At 38.8% G+C, this 26,542-nt stretch overlaps 3 protein-coding genes across 12 annotated transcripts in view; 1 reads left to right on the forward strand and 2 right to left on the reverse strand.

The window, feature by feature from the left end:
- Positions 1 to 1,264: 1,264 nt before the first annotated feature.
- Positions 1,265 to 16,071, reverse strand: vsig10 (V-set and immunoglobulin domain containing 10). Of its 2 annotated transcripts, none has more exons than XM_014414689.3 (9): positions 15,754 to 16,071; positions 15,369 to 15,674; positions 11,720 to 12,025; positions 7,861 to 8,112; positions 3,558 to 3,842; positions 3,204 to 3,317; positions 3,022 to 3,031; positions 1,673 to 1,815; positions 1,265 to 1,585 (listed from the first exon to the last, which is right to left on the reverse strand). In XM_014414689.3, the coding sequence occupies exons 1-9, from the start codon at positions 15,803 to 15,805 to the stop codon at positions 1,491 to 1,493; spliced, it is 1,563 nt and encodes a 520-aa protein (XP_014270175.2). In that variant the 5' UTR covers positions 15,806 to 16,071; the 3' UTR covers positions 1,265 to 1,490. The 2 variants fall into 2 exon arrangements, with proteins under 2 accessions (XP_014270175.2, XP_004566744.2); XM_004566687.5 differs by having other exon boundaries at positions 3,204 to 3,320; positions 15,754 to 16,070.
- Positions 16,072 to 18,070: 1,999 nt separating this feature from the next.
- pebp1 (phosphatidylethanolamine binding protein 1) lies at positions 18,071 to 19,921 on the forward strand. Its single transcript, XM_004566686.5, has 4 exons — positions 18,071 to 18,297; positions 18,597 to 18,706; positions 18,936 to 19,036; positions 19,582 to 19,921. Exons 1-4 carry the CDS (start codon positions 18,163 to 18,165, stop codon positions 19,797 to 19,799), a joined length of 564 nt encoding a protein of 187 aa, XP_004566743.1. The 5' UTR covers positions 18,071 to 18,162; the 3' UTR covers positions 19,800 to 19,921.
- A 902-nt stretch (positions 19,922 to 20,823) lies between these two features.
- The window catches only part of taok3a (TAO kinase 3a), a 62,820-nt gene continuing 57,101 nt past the window's right edge, over positions 20,824 to 26,542 (reverse strand). For all 9 annotated transcript variants that reach the window (XM_004566681.6, XM_004566682.6, XM_004566684.6 and 6 more), the window contains 3 exons: positions 26,153 to 26,365; positions 25,480 to 25,662; positions 20,824 to 22,213 (listed from right to left, as the gene is read on the reverse strand). In XM_004566681.6, coding sequence (XP_004566738.3) covers positions 22,052 to 22,213; positions 25,480 to 25,662; positions 26,153 to 26,365 — 558 coding nt within the window. In that variant the 3' untranslated portion in view covers positions 20,824 to 22,051. The remainder of the gene's footprint in view (positions 22,214 to 25,479; positions 25,663 to 26,152; positions 26,366 to 26,542) is intronic.

The raw sequence follows: 26,542 nt of genomic DNA on the forward strand, positions 1-26,542 counted from the left end.
GGGACTTCTAAATTTGTGAATTAATTTGTGCCATTGAAAAATACAATTAGTGGGTTATTTCTTGTTCATGTAGATTGTGTTTTATCTATTCCTTTTTGAAAAAGAGTCTCTTTAGCATACAGTGATCGCCTTTGGGTGTTTGGGTGCAAAAATCTTTAAAGAAAGAATTTTGCACCCAAATTTTATACTAGAGTAAAATGTTTCTCACTGATATAGAGTACAGTAATGTAATATTTCTGTAGACGTACACAAATATTCACAAAATATTTGCTTATGTTTTTATCCTTTATTTCCCCTTTTGGTTCTGCCCTGCAAATCATGTATCAAATATCTGTACAATAACAAAAAAACCATTCAGAACAACTTTCTATACAAGTGCATGAAAACAGTTTAAATACCTGATGATCCATAACATTTTTTTTTTATATACATGTTCATTTCATGTCGCATTGTCTCCTGTTGTTTTTCTAACCGGTAAATTCTTCTTCAGTTGGTGTCCATGTGTGACTATTAAGGTTTGTTTTAATGTAAAAGAAAAATATACAAACTTGATGTGATCATAGCCGTAGAATAACATTATAGCTGCCTCAAAAGCAGTGAAAAAGTCTCTGTACTGTGTACACATCATCTTAAATATGTACCATGAATTATTAATATATCAGAGCACCTATTTCCAGACTGTTACGTGTGAGGCTGGATCTCCCTTTAACAGCCTAATGCATTATTAAAGCCTGCAGACTGTTTGGATTTAAAGTGCCATTCAAATGATCCATCTGTCTCCTTTAAAAGAAACACAACAGCACTACATTTTTTATATGATTTTGATGGTTTTACACAGTGAATTATTTAGACTTAATTATCCAGTAAAATCTTCTTTATAAAAACTGAGGTGACTTGAGAGACTCAATTGTACTTTTGCATTAAAAGGACACTAATAATAAATTCTAATAATATTGAATAATTTTGTTTAAATCAACAAATTTTTTGTCAAACCCTTTAGAGTTTTTAATTTCAGTTTTCCCTCTCATGTAGATCTCGTGTAAATATTTTCAAGTGAGTGAGTCAAGTTTGTTTCACACGTAGCATGAATCTCAGATGAGTGACGAACTGACTCTGCTGCATTTAAAAAAATAAATAAATAAAAATAGTTCTGCAGCAGAGTCGCATTCTAGACCGAGATAGTCAAAGGTCACATATATTGGTCTGCATAGTGTACATAGTGAACACCTTTAAAAATACAAAACTCATAAAAACATGCAAAGAATATTTGTTCAAACACATTTACTGTATTACATTTATTTATTTTTACATACTGTATAAACAAATCAATCAAAATAAATTTACAAAAAATATAGAATCTTAAAAAAAAAAAAAAAAAAAAAACAATAGAAAGGAAGGACAAAAAGGTTTCTGCCACCGATTCTGTTCACATTCTCTTCAGGAGTAAATTTACCTAAAACTAAACATTGCTCTAAAAAATTCCCCAATACCTAAAATTCTACAAGTTGCACTGGCTCTTCCGTCTGTACGGTATCCTCCTGCTGCTGTGGACTTGTGTCAGCAGTTTCTGCATCCTCGTGATCACCTGAATAAAAAGAGGGACATTTTTATATTACAAAATATTTTTACACTGAAATTAGAAAACTTATAAATTGCTGTGATGAAGTCCTACTCGATGGGATTCGATGTATCTGCACAAGTGTTGTGTGATGTCCGTTGGTTATTGGAGGCAGCCGGGGAACTGCATCTTGGAAGACTTGTTCGTCATCCGACTCCACCAGACTCAGAACGTCTCCACTGTCGTCATCCACTTGCCTGCAGAGGTGAGAATAGTATGACACGGGCGCACACGTGCAGCCAGATCTTTAAAACTGATCTTCGCCAAGTATTTGTTAGACAGTTTTGTTCAGTCCACATTCCAGAGATGGCTTTGACCAAAACCAAAGTCACCATTTTGGAATTTTTGGCCACTAAAAATCCTTTGGAGAAATGTGTTTAATGTGAATGATCATCATAAAGACCACAAGCTAAAATTCTTCAGTTTAGCAAATTAAGTTTTATATGTGCTAGTCCTCCAACTAAACAACTGCGACAATTTAGCTGAAAAACGTGTTTTACGCAGTTCTGCCATGTAAGGTGAAGAGTTTTAAAGAAGCATTTTGTTTTTAAACAAGATTGAGGCGCCAGAAGCGGAGCACACTTTCAATCACAAAACTGGAGTTTGACCCCCTCTGTGCAAGCTAAAATGTGTGGGCAGACATCAGTGACAGCAAAAATCAGTTAGAAGCTCTATGAAATGGAGCAGCTGCAAGTAGAGGTGATTTGCAAAGCAGCTTGTAAAAGCAGCAGCAAGTGTGTGCAGGCTGAGCATGGTATCAAGATATCGTCTACTGCTCAGAGGTGGAATTACTCTTAAGGGTGCTGAAGATGTATAGATGGTAGGATTTACTTTTTGTCCTTTCTCTGAGATCCTTCCATATTTGTAAAAGCACAGATGCTCAGAATTTTAGATTCCTTGTAATCTAACTTAAAAAGAAAATAATGGTAAGATTTTTAATAGATACATCTATGGTGTCAACTTCAAAATCCTACATTGCCTCGTGCTCGAGTTATTACAATTACAAGATTGACCTCTGACCTTGACCTGAGAATGAGGTCACTGAGATTGGAACTTGTCTGAAACTTTTAGTAGATACACCTATGGTATGAACTCGATACTCCTATTTCGCGTCGTTCTCGAGTTATCACATTCATAAAGTTGGGTGTACAAATGACCTGCCCACCTTCCCATCAGGCAGTGTGACCACAACATCCCAACTGCCTTTTACAGCCGAGGGGTAAAAAGAACTCCTAGAAAATAATGGTACTACTTGATGATTGGCTTGCTTTTAAATGGGAAAAAAACAATGCATTTCAAATGCAACACAGATGTGCATAAAGTACTTTAACTCAATCTATATGGACTGTGCAACTAAAGTAAGCATTTAGTATATATGACAAAAGCAAATATGAAATACTCACCCAAAGCCACCTATTGACACAAAAACACAAACACAAAGAATGGCATCAGTATTAGTAGATTTTCATGTTTAATACAGTTCCTATTAATTTAAAATGCAGATACAGCATGTGGATTGTTATTGATCAGAGGCTGACGCTATTATTGATGCAAAATTTATTTATGAAAAGAAAAAAAAAATTACCCAGGCAAATCCGGTCTCTGCTGTTGTAGACAATTTTGGCTATGATGACAGCTGACCCCATAATCAGTGCTGCTATAAATATGCCGATGACTGCTCCTGTGTATGCGGAAGAGGCTGCTGAAACCAAAAAAGGCAACAGGAGAAGCTTATGAAGTACAAAAAAGGGTGGAGCAGCAGGTTTATCTGGATTCCAGAGGCGGAGTCAACACCTGTAGTGACTAGCATGCTGTTTACACTTCTGCTTAATGTCTATTCGTTATCTCACGCAGACATTGAAAAAAATGCAAAGACATGCAAATGATCTATTCTGTAAAACTACTAATGCCAGGATATTCCTCTTATTCAAAACTCAACTCTTCACAGTGAGCTCCACTTCTAGCTCGCGTAGTCCGAGCGGGTTCTCACTGTGGCAGAAATAGAAGCCTTCGTCCTCTTTAGTGACGTTTACTATGGTCAGCTTGAAGACCGGGCCTTCCAAAGACAGGATGTACTTTGATCCAGATTCAATGTAGTCCAGTTGTAATCCCTTTCTCCATGTGGTAATTGCAGGGGGCTTGGACGTGGTCTCAGTGCATGTGAGTGTTACGTTGCTTGCCTCCAGAGCAGAGACCATTGGTTCGCCTTCAGGGAAGGGAAGCTCTGACAGAGTGAGAGAGGAGGAAAAATAAAAATCAGATACTTTATCATTTCAGTCAGATATTTTTTAAAAAAAGTCAAATGTATTTACATTTACAAAACTTGATTTATGTGGGATATAAAGCATATGAGGAATCTTACTTGAAAAGTATTTGCCCCACTCCCAAATTCCTATTTTTTGCACATTTGTCACACTTAAATGTTTCAGATCATCAAACAAGTTTTGATATTAGACAAAGATAACTGCACTTTACTTGGGTTAAATAATTTCCAAGCCGACCTGGCCTATGTGGAAAAAGTAATCGCTCCCCAAACCTAACTGTTTCTACTACCCTTGGATGCAAGAACTGTAACTGATTGCATTGCTGTGGAGGAATTCTGGCCCACTCTCCTTTCCAGAATAGTTTTAATTGAGCCACATCGAGCACGAACGGCCTTTTTAAGGTCTTGCCAAAGCATCTCAATCTGATTCAAGTCTAAAAGCCTTCATTTTGCCTTTACTGAACCATTCAGAGATGGACTTGCTGGTGTGTTTCAGATCATTTTCCTGCTGCATAATCACGAGTACGCTTGAACTTCAGTGTACAACCGAAGGCTGGACATTCTTCTTCACAATTTTCTGGTAGCAGAATTCATGCTTCCATTAATTACACCAAGTTGTCTAGCCACTGAAGCACCATCGCACTACCATCAATATGTTTGTCTGCAGGTACGATGTCCTTTATATGAATGCCAGATGTAATGGGACACAACCTTGCAGGAAGTTAACTTTTGTCTCATCAGTCCACAGAATATTTCTTTCTCTTTCTTATTGTTGAATCATGAACACCTCTGCTGAACCTAAGTGAGGCGAGTAAGGCTTGTAGTTCTTTAGATGTTGTTCTGTGTTATTTTGTAACTTCCCGTTGAGTCATCAATGTGTTCTTTGAGTAATTTTGGTATGCCAGCCACTCCTGGGAAAGGTTCACCACTCTTCCAAGTTTTCTCCATTTGCACTTAATAGCTGCAACTGTGGTTCACCGGACTCCCAAAGCCTTAGAAATAGCCCTGTAACCCTTTCCAGACTTTCAATAACTTTGTTTTTCATCTGTTCTTGAGTTTCTTTGGATCATGACATGATGTGTTGCTCTTTAAGATCTTTTAGTCTACTTCACTATGTCAGACAGGCTCTGTTTGGTGATTTAGGTTTGGCAGTAATGAGGAATGGTTGTGTAATGAAATTTAACTCAGCTTTCCAAAAAAAAAAAAAAATGTGGTTAATCAAAGTTAATTTGTGATTTAACAACTTTTTCACAATAGTCAGGTAGTTTGGATAGCTTTTTAGCTTCATCCTTGAGTTATCACATTCACAAACTTGGGTGTCCACATCACCCAAGTTTTAAGGCCGAGGAGTGAAAGCTGCACTTTGTATTTACCTGGGTTTCTGATCTGAAACATGCAAGTGTGATAAATATGCAAAAAAAGAAGAATAACAATCAAGAGGGGACAAATATTTCTGAGCAGAAAACACCAAGTTGTGGCCAGGAAACATTTCAGCACAACATTAACACTGTAAATTAAAATGAAGACCAAAAACCAGGCCTGACCACACTTAAAAACAATTTCAGCTCTCTAATTAACCCTTACTTTCAAAACTAGCATTTTGTGGTTTACTGAGGTTTGAGCCAAGATCGATAAATAAACACTGGAAATAAGCTGTCTTCTTGCAGAAACCTTACATATACTGTACAGACATGAAAGCTGTTGATCTTCTCGTCTTCTTATCCAACTCTTACCAAGAGAGCAAAAGAGCTTATGATCATACTGATCATATGTTTTCAGTAAAAACAAAAATGCTGCTTTAAAAAAAAAAAAAAAAAAAAAAAGATAAATTAACACAATATGTTTGGGTTTTTTTGGTCTGTTATTAAGACCAAACAGTCCCTTTCTATGAGTCATGCTGGCTGATGAGGACAAAAATACACCAAAATAGCTTGCTACATGGCTAAGCTCAGAAGTGGAATTTTATAGCTTCTTCTTCCCCTCTGGTGACAGTTTTGGTACTGCAATAATATCACTGTGTTGTTTTCATGCAAAAGCTGAAGGTTTGTTTGTATTTTGGATGAATTCCAACTTCAAAATAAATGTGTTTTCAGTATTTTGACACTTTTCCACACCTTTTCTTGTTTTAAAATTTTACTTTTTTACATTTCAAAAACACTAATATCCGCTATTTGATATATCAACCAATCACTCCAGCTCTAAACCTGACATTGTTCATACTTTTTCATGACCTCCAAACTGGTTGGACTATTGCTTTGTTTGTTCAGTAAATATCAATTGCAATTTGTAAATAAATAAGAATATTTTGGAATTTTACTCATTTTGTTTGACAAAATGTCATTTTTGTTCAGTGTTTCTGATTCACAGAAGAAGGCTGATCAGAGAACAGCAACTCACATCCTGTTGCATCAACTCATTGTTTGAATAAGGCATTCATGTGATGATAACCTTTACACAACTGGGTGACTCACTAACTGCCCACATGCCCTGTGTTGTGTTCTCATGAGCACACTGCCAAGTGTTATTCTTGTCAGGGCTGGAAAGCTTAATCGAATAAATATTATGGTACTTCATATGAATATTAAAAACAATACCCAATAATTAGGATTAGTCCCAATCAAGTTACTTTTACATTTATGACGAGCATGGCAATGTTAGCCATATTTCTGGAGTAATGCTAAACATAATCAGTTTTCCTGGGTTGTGACTCTCTCACATTGTGACCAGAAATTTTTGACCTGTTGGCTTCAAGGGAGGGTGCCATCATTCTCTAAGTCAAATAAGCATTGCTCACATAGTTCCTACTCCTGCAGCACATATTTTTCCTCACATACGTCACATGATATCTGATCATGCGGATGGTTTCAGTTTACTGTGACGTTTTTACAGAAACTCTGTCCCTGAAGGAAAAACTGTATGTTAGACAAAAGTGACATTGTGTGTGATATCTTCTAAGACTTTTTTCACACACTCTTATTTTGAAAATATTATTCAACTATAGGTAATGTTCCTGTTAAGAACCATGTAATTTTATAGGGCTGTACCATATAGCTGTTTCATCAGATTTAATTGGACTTTTAAATTGAAAGATCATCTGACAAAATACCCACAATGCACTTTGCATTTTACAATTTTAAAAAACTTGAGACAAAATAATCTGGGTGTAGACCTGCACTAATTTGTTTTTTGTTTTTAATTTGAGGAGTCTGTGGTGGCCAGTGCCATCCACTGGTGTGCTGGGGCAGCAGAGGGTGGTGTACACCAACAGGCTCACACTGATCTGGAAGGCTGGTGACGTTGTGGGTGTGGCGCTTCACTCTGTGGAGTCAGTGTGAGAAAGGAGGATGGTGTTCAAGTTATGGACGAATCCTATGACTAATCAGTGATTACAGACCGATGCCCGAATTATTTTCACTTGTCATCATCTAGTAAATGTTGCACGTGATATTGTTTAACTTTTATTTTGCTTTGAGTGTATATTTTTAAATACTACAGTGTTTATTTATTTTTATTTGTACTTCATGCACTATTCTTTTTCATAGTTTGTTCTTCGTCCAAAGGGAGAGAGTATGTAATTGATTCTATTTGTTTGTTTGTTTGTTAGCATTATAGTGTCCACAGTTTTCAAGCTATCATGTTGAAATTTTGTTGATAGTAGATACCAGTAACAGCTTGAGCTGATTTGATTTTGGTGTAAATTGAGTCAAGGTCACACTTTTTGCGCTCTCTGAGTGGCCTTTTTTTTTATTGTCACAAAGTAACTTCCTCGCTGAGAATAATAAACTATTGTGATTCTGAGTAATCAAATATACTACCTGCACAGAAGCTCAACCATGACATAAATGTGATGTCAGAACTACAAACAGTGATTGACAGCAGCGAGTGTCACTGTGGCTTCTTAAGTCAAAAGTACATTAAAGATTCAGCATTTGCACATCTCAGGATCGTTAAGAGGCTCATTTCCCTACAACAAGCTTACCGAGGGTAAACGAACACGACTTCTCTTTTTCTGGGCCGAGGTGCTGGGGCTGGGCTGTGCAGTTCACGGTCTGCCCGTCTGACAGCGTGGAGCGGCTCATCGTAACATTGAGGCTGTCCGCCACCTGGAATGGTCCCATATCCCAACGTAGGTTTGGGGTGGGATAAACTTCTAACCAAGTGCAGGTGAACTGGACTAGAGAGATGTTCTGTGTCAGTGTCCATTTACACTCAGGGTGTCTGTCTGAGACATCTAATTAGGAGAAAAAGAAATAAAAATAAAAGCATCAGTAATGAGCAGTAGGAATGCACTCCTGAATGTTCAGGAAAGGATATTCAGATCATTTCAGTTCCATTTTATTTACGTGGAGCCAAATCACAATAACAGTCACCTCAAGCTGCTTAAAGCAAAACTCAAATTAAGAGCAAATTTTAATTGAGATTTTTCTGTTAGACCTTTACCTTTAAGTGTTTTTTAATGTTTTATTTACTAAAAATATTTTGTTACATATAACAATATTACATTCATCGCTTAAGAATTCCCTCGCATTGGGTTTGCCTTGTTTTCCTTAACAAAAGCTGCACTTGAGCTTCATGAGCGCCACAAGTTGCTTCCAACTTGTGGAATGTGTTAACCCACAATGTGTTAAGTCCAAAGACATTCAAAGATGTCGGGAATGTTATGCCAGGAATGCTTGGCTTAATCAGGCCTCAAGATCCCCCATAAAGGGTTAATCACAGGTCACTGCGTGGTACGTCTATGCCAGTTAGTGTTCTTTGATGTTCAAATCGTTTTTGAAAAGCTTTGAGGTGTTAGCACAAAGTGTTAGCTTGTATCTGATCTGAAAAGCTGCTTTAGAGACTACAAGCTATTGTTACGTTTCGGTGTTGTCAGTGTGTTGTTTTTGGCGTGACTGTTATGTGTTTCCTGCTTTACTTTGAAAGTCTGTGTTATCTTAGTGTGTTCAGTTTACTTTTCCTTGTCTCGTCAGGTCTAATTTGCCCCAGCTGTGTTTCCCTCCTGTGGTCCATTCCCTGATTGCTCCTTCTATGTATTTAAGCCCTGTGTGTCAGTTGGTCATGGTCGTGATCTCCCCCGTGTTGTAAATAGTTTGGTGTTTTGTTGTAAATAAATAGTTTGTTGTAAATAGCTTTGTCGATACTTTCGTTTTGGGATTTTGGTGGTGAGCTTTAGTGGGGGTTTTTTGTGTGTTTTTTTTTTTTCTTTATTTTTACTTTTTTCGTGTTGCACTCCGGTTGCCTAGGCCGGGGTGTAACACTATCAAGTTCTGCACTTCTATCATTCAGTTAACACATTTTTATGTATCGATCATTCGATCATGGGCTCACTTTCGGTCTGCCTGATCCTGTTACGAATTCTGTAAAGTGTTTAGAGTGCCATTGCACATTCAATCTATCCATGATTTTGTACTAAGAGAGCTTAACTTTTCTTAGAATAACAATTTCACTTTTGATACTTCACTCTTATGTCTGGGGTTGATCTAGGGTCAACCGAAACAACAGACAGTGCGCGAGATAGGGAATAGAGAGAGTAGGCAGGGTGGAGTGGGTAAAAACGAGTGTCGGGAGGGGGAATCTGATAGAAGGAGTGAAAGGGAAGATTTACAAGATAATAGTAAGACCCGATGAGATGTATGGTATGGAGATAGTGGCTCTAACAAAAAGAGTGGATGTCGAGCTGGAGTTGGCAGAGTTGTTGAGAGTGACCAGGAGGAACAGGATTAGAAAGGAGTACATCAGACAGCCCAGGTTGAGCAGTTTGGAGACAGCATTAGAGAGGCAAGGCTGAGACAGTTTAGATATCTGCCAAAGAATGAGAACAGATATACTGGATAAAGGATGTTTAAGATGGAGTTGCCAGACAGGAGGATAAGAGGAAGAAAACAGAGGAGATTCATGCAAGTAGTGAAGGAGGACATGCAGAGGGTTGGTGTGACAGAGGAGAATGATAGAGATGGGATAAGATTGGAAGTAGATGCCTAAAGGGAGCAGCTGAATAAAGAAGAAACCCATCTCTGATGCCATATTTTCCACTAATTACTAAATGTTCTGGTGAAACTTAAAGCATCTGAGTGGCCGGTCCTCCCTGAGCCTGCTTCTGCTGGAGGTTTCTTCCTGTCACAAGGGAGTTTTTCCTTCCCACTGTGACCAAAGTGCTTGCTCATAGGTGGTCACATGATTGTTGGGGGTGTCTCTGTATTTTTGTAGGGACATTACCTTACAATATAAAGCACCTTGAGGCAACTTTTGTTGTGATTTGACACTATAAGTAGGAAGAAGAGGGAAAGCTGTTTGAGTTTAGTTATCCTGTGTAACCTTGATATAAAGCAAAGCAATCATTTATTATGATTTCATTAATGAAAATTTCTTCTTTCAAACACAGCATAAAAACCTGTAAACATTTGCATACTGTTGAGAAAAGACTGAAATAATTTGCTTAAATGGATGTATATTAGTTTACCTCTGTCTGTGCTGTCAACACATTTACATAACAATTGTGCTCAAACAAATTTTAAGAAAACACTGGAACTGTAAAACAAAGTGTTACCTGACATATAAAACAGGCCTATTATTTCCAAACATTCAGTAAAAATGGATTAGATTTTTCCGTGTTGAAAAGCGAGCTACAGGAAGTCAGCGAAAACAGGGAACAAGCTGCGTGCAAACATTTCAGGAAGTCAATTCAATGTATTGTTATCGCAGTGACTCAATAAACCGCCACAGCCTCCTTACCCTGCACATAATATAGTATTTTTTTTCCTCGTAACAGAAACCACATAGATAAAATCATTCCACAGTTACACCACGATTAATCATGACATTCACAGTGTTTGAGTGTAATATTTTCAGTGAGGCCTGGATAGCATGTTTTGACCTTTCCTGGCATTCATTTTCCCTCATCTCAGCTGCTGGTGGGTACTGACTCAGCTTTTTTTCAGCCCATCAAAACATCTCTCAGTATGCATTTTTTGTTCCCTCCACAGCCTTGCTTGCCCTCTATCATATTCTCTCTTGTAGTACAGCAAGAGGTTAAGAGGGAAAAAGTAGTCCCCACGCCACTCTGAACTGGACTGGATTATCTTTTAATGCTTAGCTAGCAGTTTTACTAATAAAACTGTGAATAACTAAATATTTTATTCAGCTTTTCTGTCCAGGAATGTCTCTGTGCAAACATTTCAACATGTCTACAGTTTTGTAGCTTACTGACTAACATTCATTATAAACCTAAAACACTGTACTAAGTTTCTTTTTGTGGATTTGACCTCAAGTTGTACTTGAAGAGCCATTTAGGTTTTTTTTTTATTCCCACTGAGTGAATTATAAACAAAAATGTATCTAAAACACATATTAAAAATTTAAATTATGAAATGTTTTCTGCTTTTAAGCAATATAACCCATTAATGTATAAATAAAAAAAAAATAAAAATAAAAAAAAACAGGTTTTGGTGAAGCTTACAGCACCCAGGAGTGTTTCAGCTCCACTCTCTGGCTAAATTGTCACATGCAATCTTCAAGATTTTCCTTTTGTTTCCTCTGCTAAATAATGACACCACTTTATAGGTAGGCATGCTAAAGTGAAGGATGTGTTTTTTAAATGAAAGGGGAAAATGCATAAACAGTGGGTGTGTTTATATGAAAATTATCACATTAATATCAGTACTAAAACTCAGGCCTGCATGTCATCAAACTTAAAGTTATACAGTATTCAGCCCTGCTGCAGTCTTTGCCATTAAACCAAAGCTCAGTCTTTGATTCAAACATACATAAACATACATAAAATCCCACTTTACACTGTCAAGCTTACAGTCACAGCAGATTATCCTGTTTGTGATACTTACAGTACACTAGCAGCTCCGTGCGACTGATTACTGTCACATTTGAAACAGGGTTGTGGGCCATGCAGCTGTAAACTCCTTGAGCGCTGGGCTGAATGTTTTGTATGGTGAATTCCAGGGACGATCCAGAGCCTGAAACCAGCGAGTCGTTGCTTGACGAGTCACCGCTGAAGGCCCAGGTCAGGTGCTGAGACGGGTAGGAGGAGCCGGAGCACCTTAAAGTAACGGATGAACCCCGATCTGTGTAAAGGGTCCCATTGGACAGTGCAGTGGCAGGACTGATGGATGTAGACACATTTTCTGGTCCACCTGAGAGAAATGCATACAGTGCATTAAAAGTTAGTATAACCTCGCTCAGAGTAACTTCTAAATTTATGAGATCAGTAAATACTGTAAGCAACTTTAAAGATATGTTTGTAGAGGAAAATATAACAAGTGTCATTATGAACCAATAAAAGCAGGAAAAACGCATTCAGTGGATCTGTCTGTCTTATTATACAATGTGTTCTGAGGTTGTCTTTGGCATATAAAACAAAAATACTCAAGCTAATTTCAGATTTTGATCCGAGCCATTCTGCAGCACATTTACTTTGATGTTTCAGTTTAATGTCCCGCTGTAGAAAGGTGCAGACACCTTGAAATTATCCTGCAAGATTCCTTGATAAACACATTTTGCCCGCCAAAACTATTCAGGAGAGAAGCAGCAAAAACAGCAACCAATCACACTTCACCCTTTGGATGATGTTTTCATGCTGGTGCCCAAGACACACAAAGTGGATGTTATTTCTGAATAATTGAGCTTCACTTTGTTCACAAAACATTTTCCTGGCAGAAGAGTGGAGTGTCAAGGTTCTCTTTAGCAAACTTGTCCTGCAGTGGTTTCATTTGGTATTAGAAAGAAAACCTACCCTTATTTTCAATTTTAGCCTAGAGCAGTACCATTTAAATATGGATTTTAGGTTTGCAATCAATTATGAAAACCAGAAAATCAAGATAAAACAATGACTGTTACAGTCTGTTTCACAGAGAATCTCTTGTACTTTGTGTTACACCTCCACCACACCCCTTGTCTTTAACATTTGTACACACCCATTCCTTAAAGTCCAAACTTACTCCTCATAAGGCTGTGAAAGGAGTGTTTTCTCAGACAGATATGGAAAACCAAACAACTCAACAAGTAATCATATTAAATAAACTACATTTGCCAAACTCAGCATGATGACGATTCTCTTCCATAATCAAGTAGCCTGATGTCCAACCATGATTCTATCTAGTAAGCTTCAGAGCACAGATGTTAACTGGCTCCCACTACTACTTAACACTTCAGCTGTTACTCTCTTTTCTGAATGATGTCACACTCTTGAAATTTCTAATATATCGACGCGTGATCACAGAACCATCAAATGTTTTGTTGCCAATAGCCAACAGTGTCAAAAGAAACCTGAGAAAAACTAATTGCTAATTAACTGCGAATCAAACGCTGACCTGCCAGAAACCAATCATCCACCACTGCTGTCCATAACAGCAACCAGTGTTGGTCAAGTTACTTGAAAAAAGTAATCAGTAACTAATTACTGATTACTTCCCGAAAAAAGTAATCCTGTTACTTTACTGATTACTTATTTTCAGAAGTAATTAGTTACTTAGTTACTTTTTAAAACATGATTTATCCCGGAATAGAAATCGATCTTTCAGCCCAATTCTACTTTTTCTGCATAATCCATCATATAAAATGTAATCAAATGAAAAAGTCTCTTTTTAAAACTTTTATTAGTTTTAATCTTTTAACTTTGTGTTTTACGTGCATCTATTTGAAAGGTGAGTGTAAACACAAAAAACTATTTTATTTTATATGCTGGAATATGCAGAAAATAGGTTTAAATGTTAAACAAATTTCTTCCAGTCAGAGAATGTTGCATATAATTTAATATTTGCCTCATGCATGAAGTTAAAAGATTAAAGCTAATAAAACTAGTTTCAAAAAGAGACTTTTTCATTTGATTACATTTTATATGATGGATTATGCAGAAAAAATAGAATTGGGCTGAAAGATCTATCGCTTTATTACCTACTCAGGTTGTAAATCATTTTTTTAAAAAGTAACTATGTAACTAATTACTTTTGAAAATACTTTTTGGGGAAGTAATCAGTAATTAGTTACTGATTGCTTTTTTCAAGTAACTTGACCAACACTGGTCATGAGACACTCTCGCAAAAAAAAGAAAAAAAAAAGAAAAAAAAAAAAAAGAAGAAAATCACGGTTTTAGTAACGGAGTAACGCAGCGTGCTTACGGGAAAGTAACAGTAATCTAATTACCTTTTTTGTAATAGTAATCCCTTACTTTACTCGTTACTCAAAAATGTAATCGGATTATAGTAACGCATTACTTGTAACTGCCCATCTCTGACTGCAACCTACATATACCCAGAAGTACAAGGTATTCAGTGTATTCAGGACCAAGAAATATCTCAAGACAGATTTTTGAGCTTTTTGTGGACCAATGAGATGGTGTGTGACTCTTGATGGACTAGATGAGCGAGCCACAGCTGGACCAGTAAACAGCTCCACTTTGAATCAGGCACCAGGAACCTGCAGGTAGGGTACTGGTGTGGGCTGATGTTTTAAAGGTGAGCTAGTTGGATCTTTTTTTTTTTTGGATGAAAATGGACTTGAAATGAGCACCCACGCCTACTGACAGTTTTCAGAATCTTTCTTCAAGCAGCGATAGAGGAAAAAGTCTGCATTTTTCAAGAATGTCGTGGGCGACCGTGGCTCAGGGGGGTTGGGAAGCGTATCTGTAACCGGAAGGTTGCCGGTTCGATCCCCGGGCTCTCTGTCCTGGTCGTTGTGTCCTTGGGCAAGACACTTTACCCTACCGCCTACTGGTGTTGGCCAGAGGGGCCGATGGCGCAATATGGCAGCCTCGCTTCTGTCAGTCTGCCCCAGGGCAGCTGTGGCTACAACTGTAGCTGCCTCCACCAGTGTGTGAATGCGAGAGTGAATGAATAGTGGCATTGTAAAGTGCTTTGGGTGCCTTGAAAAGCGCTATATAAATCCAATCCATCATTATTGTTATTATTAAGAAGACTGATCAGGTATTGCAGTACTCCACTGAGTGGTTAGCTGATAAAGACCTTAAAGATCAAAGAACGATGACCATAGCCGCCTTCTCAAAGTGTAGCTATAAGCGCTTTACAAATAGACCCATCCATCTTCTTAACCTCAAATTCAGGGTCACAGGGCCGTGGGAAACAGTCTCATTTGTCGCTGTCCATAAGGCCAGGTACACCCCTGACACGTCAGCAGTATATGACAGGGCAAACACATGAAGACACACTTACATTCATGTTCACTTACATTCACACCTATGGCTAATTTAGACACACTAAATAAACAGTATGTATGTCTTTGGACTGTGGAAGGAAGCTAGAATATTCTGAGAGAAGCATGCAGCAAAGTGAAGGCCTGGCAAACTCCACATAGCACATTTAGACCCATCTACAAAAGTCAGCCGCTGTCGAGAACTGGCCCACATGTTATGTAGATGAACCAGTTTGCATTTGCTAGAAATGTTCCAAGAATTCAGGCAAGCAACACCTACATTACCTCACCGTGAAGAGCTCATTGTTCAAAATGTGCGCATACACTTACTTGTTACTTGAAGCAGCACACGTGCCAGGAAGGAGCTGTTGTCAGATAGTGTGGAGTTGCACAGGTAAATCCCCTCATCTCCAGGCATCGTCGCGCTGATGTTCAAACTCCCATCAGGGTTCACGATGAGGCGCCGAGTGGGATCTCCGCCTGTAACGATTTCCCGTCCATTTTTGGTCCATGTCGTTACCACGGGTGTTACTTTACCTGCCGAGTAACACGGAAGTACAACGATGTCACCCGGTGAAGCTGACAGGGCCGTTTCGCTTGAGACATTACCCGAAACTTCCGCTGTAACGAGATCAGCTGAAAGGAAAAGAAAAAAAAAAAGATTGAAGCGGGGTTTTTACACTCACCTGTGTTTTCCGAGTCGATCCGAACTCACCTGTTGCAGAAATATACAACTGCAGAAGCGCTAACGTTGCTACTACCTTCATGATAACTTTCCTACATTGCCTTCAGAAATGAGTGAACAGTTGCGACTTCTAGGTCAAACCTGTCTGACTAGTCCACCTGCGGGAGCACCTCGGTGATACGCAGCAACGCACCGGTCTGCCCATTACACACCACAGCACACGGAACCCAGTGTCGGCAGATGGCAGCGGTCTGACATGATCCGACTTCTGTCCTTCTCTTAGGCTTCACCAAGATTTGGTAGAGGTGCTCTGTTTACATGAGCATGCCAAGCCGGAAACTTTACCAGGACAGAAACCACACCCTGACCTCACCTTCTTAAAGGTGCAGTAACACCACAGCCATTTGTTTTACTTTTCTTTTTTCTTATCGCAGGTAATAAATTAGCTCATTTTCTTGCCTTTTTTAAAGGTAGTAAAAGAGATTGTAGTCAGAAAAGATGGATGTCAGGCTGTTATTGTAACAAACGGACATTATAAATAGGGCTAAGATAATACTAAAAACATAGATATCACTGATAGATATCATAGATATCAGTTGTCAACCGTTTATTTGGTTAAAATTCTGTATTTTTAGGAAACAATGTATCTATTTCTACTTCTTTCTCTTAAAAATTCAGTTTTCAGTTGTTTTTATAATCTTATTAGGTAATTACTATTTTAAAAATACATCTGTTTTCATGAAATGTTTTTCATAAGCCAAGCCTTTGCATTTATGATGGCCTTTGATTTCATTTCCATTCAGTTCCCCGAGTAACTCCACGAGCAACCAAAATGATGCCTCAAACTCCACAAATACACAACAAAGTATGCTTCTCTCTGCATGAATCATCTGAAGGGGGCGAGCTGCCAATGTTGTCCCTTTTTCCAATATTAATAATATTAATAATATAGGGCAGAGTTCATTCTCCTAATGACTTTATGGATAAGCAAAATTTGTTGGATTCGTGAAAACACTACACAGCCTTATTGTATATTGTAACTACTTTATGTGATTACAGTCCCAGATATTTTATTCTAGGCAGATTGTGGTTCTCAGTAGGACTACTATCTGGTGCAGCTGTAATGTCACACAGACTAAAATAACAACCTAATTACAATCATGAGCTTGCATAAGGATACTAAAAAAAGTTTGGCCTGCAGGAATAGGAGTATTGCCTGTGAAGAAAGGGAGAGAGAGCTTTCACGGGAGTCTTACACCTCACAAATCAACACAGCCTAAGCTACAACCATACTCTAACCTAATTTAAAATTGTCTGGAGTCAGAAGGCTAAGCATTTAACATATGCTTACTCATTGTTTCAGTGTGTTTCATTTTCATTTTTTTCTTTTCATTTATTAAACTCATTTGATCTGAAATGCACTTTCCTACCCTTTACAAATACTAGGACTGGACTGTCAGACTGTCGTTAAAGTCAATGCATGCTCTGTTTTTTTGTCATTATCTGCAGACTGCTAAAATTTTAAGGAGGGCTGACTGTAGGATGTGCTTATTCCTGAAAAGACAAAAAAAAACCCAAAAAAACCCCCCACAACAACAACAACAACAACATACCAAAAACAAAACACTCCTACCTCCTACCACTACCCATAACTTTAATAATAATAATAATAATAATAATAATAATAATAATCATTTCTTTCTTTTGCTCAAGTGTCTTGAGAAAACGTTAACGCCCATTGTTTAAAACAGTGTATAATGTCAACGTTTTAAAGATGGAAAAGTCTGGAAACATTAAGTTTGTTAATGGTAATGGAGCACGTAAGGTGGAGAAGGGAGGAGCTCAGGACGGGTGATGTGATTGACGGAAACTTTAGCAAATCACAATCCACAAAAGAGTAACGGGGACTGCGCCCTCTGGCGGCGTTTCCTGTAGGTTTTTGTTTGTGCCCTTCAAATTGGAATCAGATTACTGGGAAAACCATGATTCATCATGAAGAGCCAAATATAGAAAATAATAATAATATGTTAATTCACGCCTCAAATAAGGGCCATATGCTGGAGAAATGCCGGCATTGAGCACCATATATTTATCAATAGTATGTGCAAATGGGCAACATTTTTCATAATATTAAAGTACCAATACCAGGAGCTAATAGAAAAGGATGATTGACAAAAGAGTACAGTAATTATAGTAATTATAGTTTTTGAAATTTATGTTTGTTAAGGGTTATTTCAAATTTTTAAAAACGGAATATTTTTCTTTTTGAACTGTTTAAGTGTTTTTTTTTTTGTTTTTTTTAATTCTAACTCTTAAACACGCGGAGTCGTTCCATGTCGCACATCTTCTGCTGGTCCATGAATGCAGCACCGTTGGCAGTTCTCGTACATCTGCAAGTAGCGTTTCAGTTTGAATCGTCTGCAAAGCAAACGCCTCAAAATGCCTGTAGATTTGAGCCAGTGGACCGGGTCTCTTGCCCTGCAGGAGGTCGAGGAAAAGCCTGCAAAGCCCCTGACTGTAAAATACGGATCTGTGGAAATAGATGAGCTGGGAAAAGTGCTTACTCCAACACAGGTTTGTCAGCTAACCACTGTCTGTTAGCAAGTGTAGCTACTAGCGTCGCTTCTTGGTGATGCGTTTAAATGCTGTTTAAAGTACTGTACTGCATTTCTCTAAACTAACACTGCATTATAAATGATTACGTGGGGTTGGTAAGATTAGTAAGTATTGTAACCGTCTACCACAAATTAATTGGGTTACATAATGCTCCCTGGTAGTATGCCCTTAGTCGATGGCTTTTAGCGCCCCCAAACGGCCTCAAACTCCGGCATAAAAGTGAAAGTTGACGCACTTTTGTCCGCGTGTTGCTGCAGGTGCAGAATCGACCCACTTGCATCGAATGGGAAGGATGTGACTCCAGTAAACTGTACACTTTGGCCTTGACCGACCCTGACGCTCCCAGCAGGAAGAACCCCAAATTCAGGTGAAAGGAGCATGTTAATGGAGCACAGACAGGACCTACTGGGAGGCCACTGAAGTGGGCCTAAGCTTTTCATTTGTGCCGCTTACATTTGACTCTTGATCATGTTCAAAAACACAGTTTCATAGCTAAATTTTTTTTTTTTTTTTGCACGAGGGTGATGACAGCTCGAACAGTTTCTGTACAGTTCAGATTTTCAATATCAAACTGATTATCTTTTCTTTCACTAAAGGGAGTGGCACCACTTTCTGGTAGTCAACATGAAAGGAAACGATGTGTCCTCTGGCTGCGTCAAGTCTGACTATGTGGGCTCTGGTCCTCCTAATGGCACAGGTAAGAATGAATGAATGAAGTTTTACTCTAATGAACCTTTGGACAGTGCTGGGAGAATCAAAGTTTCCCAGGTGGCAACTGCCACAAAAACGTCCATTAATATTCAATCTGACTCGCTCTTAAATTTTAGCAGAAGGCTCATAGCTGTGGTGCATGTGTGAAATTAGATTTCAAAACACCAATGATGCCCTGATGCACATGCACTGTGATAACAGAAATGACACAAATGGAAATTAATAAATAAGTAAACGGAACACATGAACAAGTGGAGTCTATAGGTAATTTGTAGAGCTCGTCTTGTATAAGCAAAATGTGTTTGGCACAATTTTGCATACAGATCACAATTCTTACTGGTAAAAGCTGCCAGGCAGGAGAGGGCACAAAGTTAATGTTCTCTTGTGTGAAATGTGGGGAAAAGGTTTAGACATGCAATTTTCTTTTCATGGTATCTGCTGCTCACGCTCTTTGGAGTTTAAAATAAACTAATTTTTTCTTTCTTAGTGTGTAATTCAACGTTTAAAATCCTGTGTGCTTGTCCAACTCAGGTCTCCATAGGTATGTGTGGCTGGTGTATGAGCAGTCAGGCACCCTGTCCTGCAGCGAGCCTGACCTCACCAACCGCTGCGGAGACAACCGCGGCAAATTCAAGATCCAGAGCTTCAGGGAGAAATACAGCCTGGGAGCACCAGTGGCAGGAACTTGCTACCAGGCTGAGTGGGATGACTATGTCCCTAAACTGTACGAGCAGCTGTCTGGAAAATAAAACCCCCCAAAAAGGACTCAACAGAATCACCCCAGCAGCATTATTAAAAACTATTATTTTCCCACTGTTGCCTACTCATGCTGTGAAAAAAAAAAATAAACAACTCCTTGGCATAAACCTGACCTGTACTCAGCTGCAATAAATCTGATGGACAAAAAATGGTTGTGTTCCTTGGAGAAATGTTTTCTGTGAGATCTAGAACACCTTGCTGTCTGTCAGTCAGCAAGATTATGCCAAAACTACCAGGACAAATTTCAGAGGAAGCTCTCAAATCTTTACAGCTGATTTAAGGAGCCATTTTTTTTTTTTTTAGCTGAAGGGGCAGCAGAGGGCGCCACCAAGAAAAGGAATAAATTGATAAAATCATTCCTACTTCTAACCAAAAAAAATAAAGACCTTTAGATTTTGAAAATACAATGTTGATATTTCTAAGCTGAAATAAAATATTTTGACCATGCCCACAAAATGCCTCTACTAATAATTTGGTTTGTGCCAGGAATGTAAGGCTTGGGTAAAGGATGCATTTCTGTTCGAACATTTTTTTAAATGGAAATGCAATAAATCATTTTAGGAATTTTCCTTTGAGACCTAAAGTGTTCTATAAAAGTTTCATTTTGAGAGTTTAACTATATTTAGTAATTTATTTACAGCGAGGAGAAAGTGATTACCATGAATTTTGAAAAAAAAAAAAAACAAAAACAAAAAGATCACCAGGCTTTTAGTGACCTTTGTCCATGTAAACAACTACAGTAGTAGTTCCCGCTGGACCATGCAGATGAAGCTTAAGGTAGAATATTAAAGTTGTAGACATGGTTGGTTTAATTCAGCCCAACTTGGTTTTTTAAGGCCTGAGATTTGAGTTCAAATCTTCAGTGCACTTCTCAGGTAAAACGCCAAACGTCCAGGTGGTTGCAAAATTAAACAATATGATTAAACTGAGTTTTTTCCACATCTAATCTTTTTTCCATGCTTTTTCACAGTAAATTCCCAGACCATACCTTAGACATGTAAAACACCTTTTCAGTTTGTGTGATGAGCACTTTATTTACAAATATAATTAAAAGCTCTGACAGATTCATGCCTTTATTTTAACCTGGAAAAAAAAATTAAAGTGCATGCAATAATAAAGCATCATACTGGTCTGGTTTATAAGAAACTACACAGCTCTAGAGATGTGTAAAGCAAGAAGTGGGGGGGAAAATGAACTGAAAAATCCATTGATAGATACCTGGATTTGGAATACTATCTGAAGAGAGGGGGAGGGGGGGAAAAAGCGCTTTTAAAAATTATTTTTCTGATTTAAGTGACAGTTAAAATACAATACGAAAATAAGTAAAAGCTCTCCATAAATCCTTCTATACACAAAGTACAAGTCCCCCTGCCCTCCCCATGAAGCCCTTTGTGCTAGCTGGGAGTTCACATCTCACGTGTATTATATTTCACATTGGCTGCCAGTGCAGAGAAATCAGTACAATACACATGTTGAGTACCATGATTCACCCACCCTGCAGTAATCACATGAAGGAATCACATATACTATAAGTGTACCTGTATGCACATTGTGAGTTTTTCGTCAAAGTATCAAATTATTTAAATTGGTCCTAAAAATGTCTGCGTGAATAAATACCAAAGAAGCAGCCCAGACGAACAGCTGCGGAAGGATCGGTTTGATTTTTCGCTTTGAGAGATTTTTTTTTGCGCTGCTCGAGACCAAAAAACAAAGTAACAAATATATTTATCGCCTCTGAAAAAGCATGGTTTTGAAGCGATTTTTGCTCATCCTACGACCTTCAATTTTGTCTCCCTCCTTTTTCTCAATTTCCACTTTTAGTCACACCAAAAGTGTCATCATTGCACAAGAAACAAGAAACACTGTGACTATGTTATTCTTACAAAAACATGACAACCACAGGAAGTTATCCAGCATATTTTTTTTGTCATCTTGTGACACCACAGAGGCAAGGAGGGGGAGGGAGTATAGGTTGGTTTGTCAGGGAAGGGTGGGGGGACACTCAAACCTGCCATCGACCCTGACTGACTGGCCCAGAGAACACACCAGAGCTGATCTCGAAGCAGTTTCTTTCTTTCTTTTTTTTCTCTTTTCATTTTTTAAAGTGTGTTTGAGGAAGGGCATCAGCAGCTGTGAACACCTGCACTGTCAGGTCAGGTCAAAGGAGAGGTGGGGTGTTCTGAGGCAGACGGTTGCCCCAGGGGGACTACATGAAGATGGCGGCGGCAGAAACAACGGCCCCTCATCTGTAGTCGTCCTTGGGAAAGTCCAAGGTGCCCAGGTTGTTGAAGCCCAGACGCATGCTTTCCATGTCAAAAGTGTCGATCTCCCGCTCCTGGCGTTCCAGCAGGTGTTTGATGCGGTCGGTTCGCTCCTTCTGAAGGGAAACCAGCTCCTCTTCAATCTGCAGGTGACATGGGAACAAGAAATATTCAAAGTTAAATGTAGTTTACTCATTTCTAAGATACATTTGTCTGTTCTTGATGATCATTAGGTTTTGATTTTCCCTCCAGTTTAAATATTAAAAACTTTTTTGTAAGCCTGAAACAGATATAAAGCATCTTCAACACTGCACTTAAAAAAAAACAACAAAAAACAAAAACAAATACAACTTTGAATGTTCAGTGCTTTAGAAAATAATAGAGGGCAATGTGGGATGGCTGTGGCTGAGGAGGTAGATAGGGTCAACTACTAATCAGAAGGTTGATGGGTTCAATCCAACCCACATATCAGCAAGTGTCCTTGGGCAAAATGCTCGACTGATACTCCAAACAGCGTATCAGGTGCCCGATGCATCCATCAGTGTGAGAGTTGAAGCGATATATGACACATTGCATGGATGTGTGTGACTGAGGGGGTAATGCTTGTAGTAAAAATCTCTTTGAGTGCTTAATTTACCAATATATACAATTAAAATATAAATATAATAAACATACTCCAGTGATTATTTTCAGGCAAGGAAAAACCTAAACTGGGTGACACTATAAAACGTGACCTATGCACCTTAGTTATTCATTAAAAAAATCAGTTTTTCTTTAAGTATAGTGTATTTGAGTTTTGTCATAGCTCGACTTGTAAAAGCAGAAATGGCGTGGAAGCATTAATGACATCAATAATGCCTGTTCGCAGAGCTGAGAATAGTTTTCTGGTGATGTAATGCAGGACCTCTGAGTAACTGGTGAAACCAGTTAATTTATGCAAGAAAAGCAGAGATTTGCAACAATATTTTTCAACATTATTCTTGGGTTATTTTTTATTGTTAGATTGTTCACTACTCGGTCACTGGGGCAGACCTTTTTGTTTTTAGTTGATATTTTTAATATGCATACCCAAGATTCTTTTTTTTAAGTCTAGACAGTGAGCATGAGGTACTTTGCTTCCTTGATCAAATGTGTCTTAAGTGAGAATGACAACTGCAGAGCTGTTCATGCTGGGCATTTTTTTTTTAAATATCCTCACAACATTACAATGAGTATAACTGCAGGCACACTTCATGAACTGCTTTCGTTACCTCAAAGGTGCAAGTCTGTCAAGTTGTACTCACCACAAACACAACTCAGCACACACGTCCACAGGTGAGGACAAAGCAGTGTGTGGCGCAATACGGCAATCTTGCCAACTACTGAGCATGCACAGAAAACTCCAGACTCTGACCATGAACCGAACCGGAGGACAATAGTGCTTCTAAAACCATGACATCATCCGTCTCGAAGTGCAGATCTGGATGCTGCCAGGAGATGGCAACAGACCACCACAGCCTGCACCGGCTACACTGGATGGCAGGCGGCATTTCGAAGGTCCCTTTCTTTGTTGTCGGAGTGCTGTCTACTAGACTGTATCGATGACGTAGGCCACTTTTGAAGGAGGCATACTCTCATCTTATTACATGTCATTGCTATACCATACAGGTTGTATAAAGGCTCACGTTAAAGACAGCAGATGTCTATCAGGAGTGTCTTGCATCACATTACGGGACAAAGACTGGTACAACTATCAAATGTTTGGAAAATTATAACAAAGGTGATAAAGCCCCATGACAGCTGCTGATATCACAGGTGAGAGCAGGTTGCACACGTTTTAGGCACTTTAGACTGAACGCATACAGCAACCTATCATGAACAAGCTTAATAATAAGCTACACCACATAAACTGTTAGCTGTTAAAAATAGAGGATGATGCTGTAATAAGGGCTCAATACTGTTGTCTAGAGATTTCACCATCATTACGAGTGTGTGGGAAAGAAATGGTTGTCCGCGCCCCGCAGGAAGCCATGCCACTGTCATCACCACCTATGGTGAGGGAAATCTGTGTGTCCGTGTGAACTTGTGTATGTCTGTCGGGGTCACCTTTAATGCCCATGCTGCTTGCTGATGTGGATGCAAATGAATACCCCAATCTGTTTGCTTAAGCTTCAGGTGAACTAGTTGCTTTTCAGCAGATTACCGCCTCTAGACGAAGCTTCCTTCATGGATTAATAGGAGTGACGTCAAAGAAGGATGTAGAAAAAATTTATTCAAAACTTAAAAGCAATGCAGTATCAGTCAAAGAAACTGACTTCTGTTTGCTTTATATCTTATTTTTTCATGTTTTGTTCCTTCTAATAAAAGACGGCATGCTACGCTGCATATCAGACTAGGCTGTATATAAAAAATGGACACAGAGTTTCTTGATTTGCAAAGTCAGGTCTTTGAAGTCTGAAACTGAGATTTTTTGTTGCTTTCTCATGTTTGAAACTAGGTGTGATGCATTAGAAAAACTGCTAATACCAACTTGGATCATAATTAGAAAAAAGAACCTTATATTTTATTAAAGAACATTTAAAACTATTGATTGAGATACTATTTTTGCCAGTATGAGTAGTTGCCCCCTATTGGCAATGAGAAAGAATAACGAATTAAAGCGCTTCTGCACTGGCTTCAATTTTCAGACCTGGAATCTTTTATATAACGTCTATGGAAAAGTTAGATGATGTCTGGACAATCATCACTATTTAGGTCTTTAAAAGATTTTACAGGAGAAATAGCAATAAGAGCAAAAACTTTTTTTTCCCCAATTTAAAAGGCACTTAATACAGTGCAAAACATTTGAACTATGGCGGGCTCCAACTAACTTGCAACATCATACTTTTACTCTGCATTAACCCAACTGTATTTTTAATTCTTTCTTTCTGAAGCCTTATGTTGCACTGGAGCAGTTGTTGTCTTACAGGCTGTCAGTAATACAACTTTTCGTTTGTTCTAGTCTTGCTTATGTTCCAGCTCTGTACTGAAAAAGCACATTAGGTAAATTGTATTTTCTTTGATGATGAAAGTCACAGATTTAATTAAATTGATGCAAATATTCTCTATTTGTTGAATCAGTGGGGATACTTTAAGTTGATCAATAGACTGAGGCCAAAAGCTAATTTGTTCTAAATGTGAGGGGAAATAGCACATCCCTATTGCCATGTCAGTGATGGTGTTTTATTTATTAGAGTTTGTCTTGAAGTGTTTGAAGAATTCATTCTCTGTTTTAAAGACAGTACAAAAGATGTTCTCCTTGTGCGTTTCATTTATGGTTACTAAACTGACCAATTATGAATGAACAGGATTATAAAGCATGCTCTATGAAGGCTTGAAAAACCCCAAATGTATAGCTCTCATTTAAAATAAAGTGTTTATTTCACAACACCTTTTGTTCCAGGTGTGCTCGGCGCAGCGACACCTTCTGCTCCAGCTTCTGCTGCTCACGCTCATGCTGCGCCTCGGTCTGCATCTTGATCTTGCTCTGGTAGGCATTGAGCAGCTCCATCTCCTGCTGCAGCTGCTGCCTCAGGGCCTGGCACTCCGCTTCCTGGGCCTCATCCAGACGCAGCTGACACAGCCGACCATGGGCGGCAACACGGGAGAGAGAGGTACAAAGACACAGAGAGAGAGAAGTTGGGGGCGGGGGTTACACGGACAAGGAACACACAAGGAGAGAGTAGAGAGAGAGCGGGGAAAGAAGACACAGAGATGAAATAAGGCGGGGAGGTGGTGACGGAGGGATGGAAGATAGTAGAAGGGCAATGGGGACAGACAGGGCAAGGAAAACCAGTGGAAAGGGGCGGGAGGAGGGAAGGTTGGAGTAAGACATGAAGGGAGATAGTAAAGGAGTAAAAAAAAAAAAAAAAAGGGTGTGATACGACGGAGAAAGACAAAACACAAGACGAACAAACAGGAGAAAAATACAAGAACATAAGCAACAGGTGGAAAGAAAGGCTTCATATACTTCATTCATTTAACGTGACCACCTGCACTTTAGTAAAGAGAAATTCTTGTTTAGCAAATATGATGAAATATGAAATGAACGTCTCTCTGCTCACCGCCTGTGAAGCCATCATTTCGTTGATGCTCTGCTCATACTGCTCAGCCAGAATGGCCAGCTTGCGTGTCTGCTCATCCTTCAGGGCCTTGAGAACAGTCTTGTGCTCGGCCTTAGGCGTAACTTCCATCTGGTGGTGGCGTAGGGCTTTGTACTGTTTGGTCTGCACCTTACATGTGTCCTGAAACTGCTTCTTGATCTGCAGCTCCAAAACCTGAAGGATGGGCCAGAAAAACGGTGACAGTGAGAATGAAATCAAGAGTTAAATAGAGCACATTTTTGAAAGGTTAGAGGTCTAATGTCCCAATCAAAAGGCACAGTTCGAGGCTTTGATACCTTAAAGGCAAATTAAAATGAAATTCATAGGTGACATATTTTGGATATTCTTACA

This window comes from Maylandia zebra, linkage group LG12, assembly GCF_041146795.1.
Source record: "Maylandia zebra isolate NMK-2024a linkage group LG12, Mzebra_GT3a, whole genome shotgun sequence".
In the NCBI taxonomy this organism is placed as follows: Eukaryota; Metazoa; Chordata; class Actinopteri; order Cichliformes; family Cichlidae; genus Maylandia; species Maylandia zebra.

Excerpts from the sequence above, each read along its gene's own strand:
- vsig10 (XM_004566687.5), bottom strand. The coding sequence starts at position 15,805 with ATGAAGGTAGTAGCAACGTTAGCGCTTCTGCAGTTGTATATTTCTGCA. Across the intron at positions 8,113-11,719 it reads CACGGAGCTGCTAGTGTACT|ATGTCTCAGACAGACACCCT; the intron begins GTAAGTATCACA and ends TCTCCTAATTAG. Across the intron at positions 1,586-1,672 it reads GATACATCGAATCCCATCGA|GTGATCACGAGGATGCAGAA; the intron begins GTAGGACTTCAT and ends CTTTTTATTCAG.
- pebp1 (XM_004566686.5), top strand. The coding sequence starts at position 18,163 with ATGCCTGTAGATTTGAGCCAGTGGACCGGGTCTCTTGCCCTGCAGGAG. Across the intron at positions 18,298-18,596 it reads AAGTGCTTACTCCAACACAG|GTGCAGAATCGACCCACTTG; the intron begins GTTTGTCAGCTA and ends GTGTTGCTGCAG. Across the intron at positions 19,037-19,581 it reads TGGTCCTCCTAATGGCACAG|GTCTCCATAGGTATGTGTGG; the intron begins GTAAGAATGAAT and ends TGTCCAACTCAG.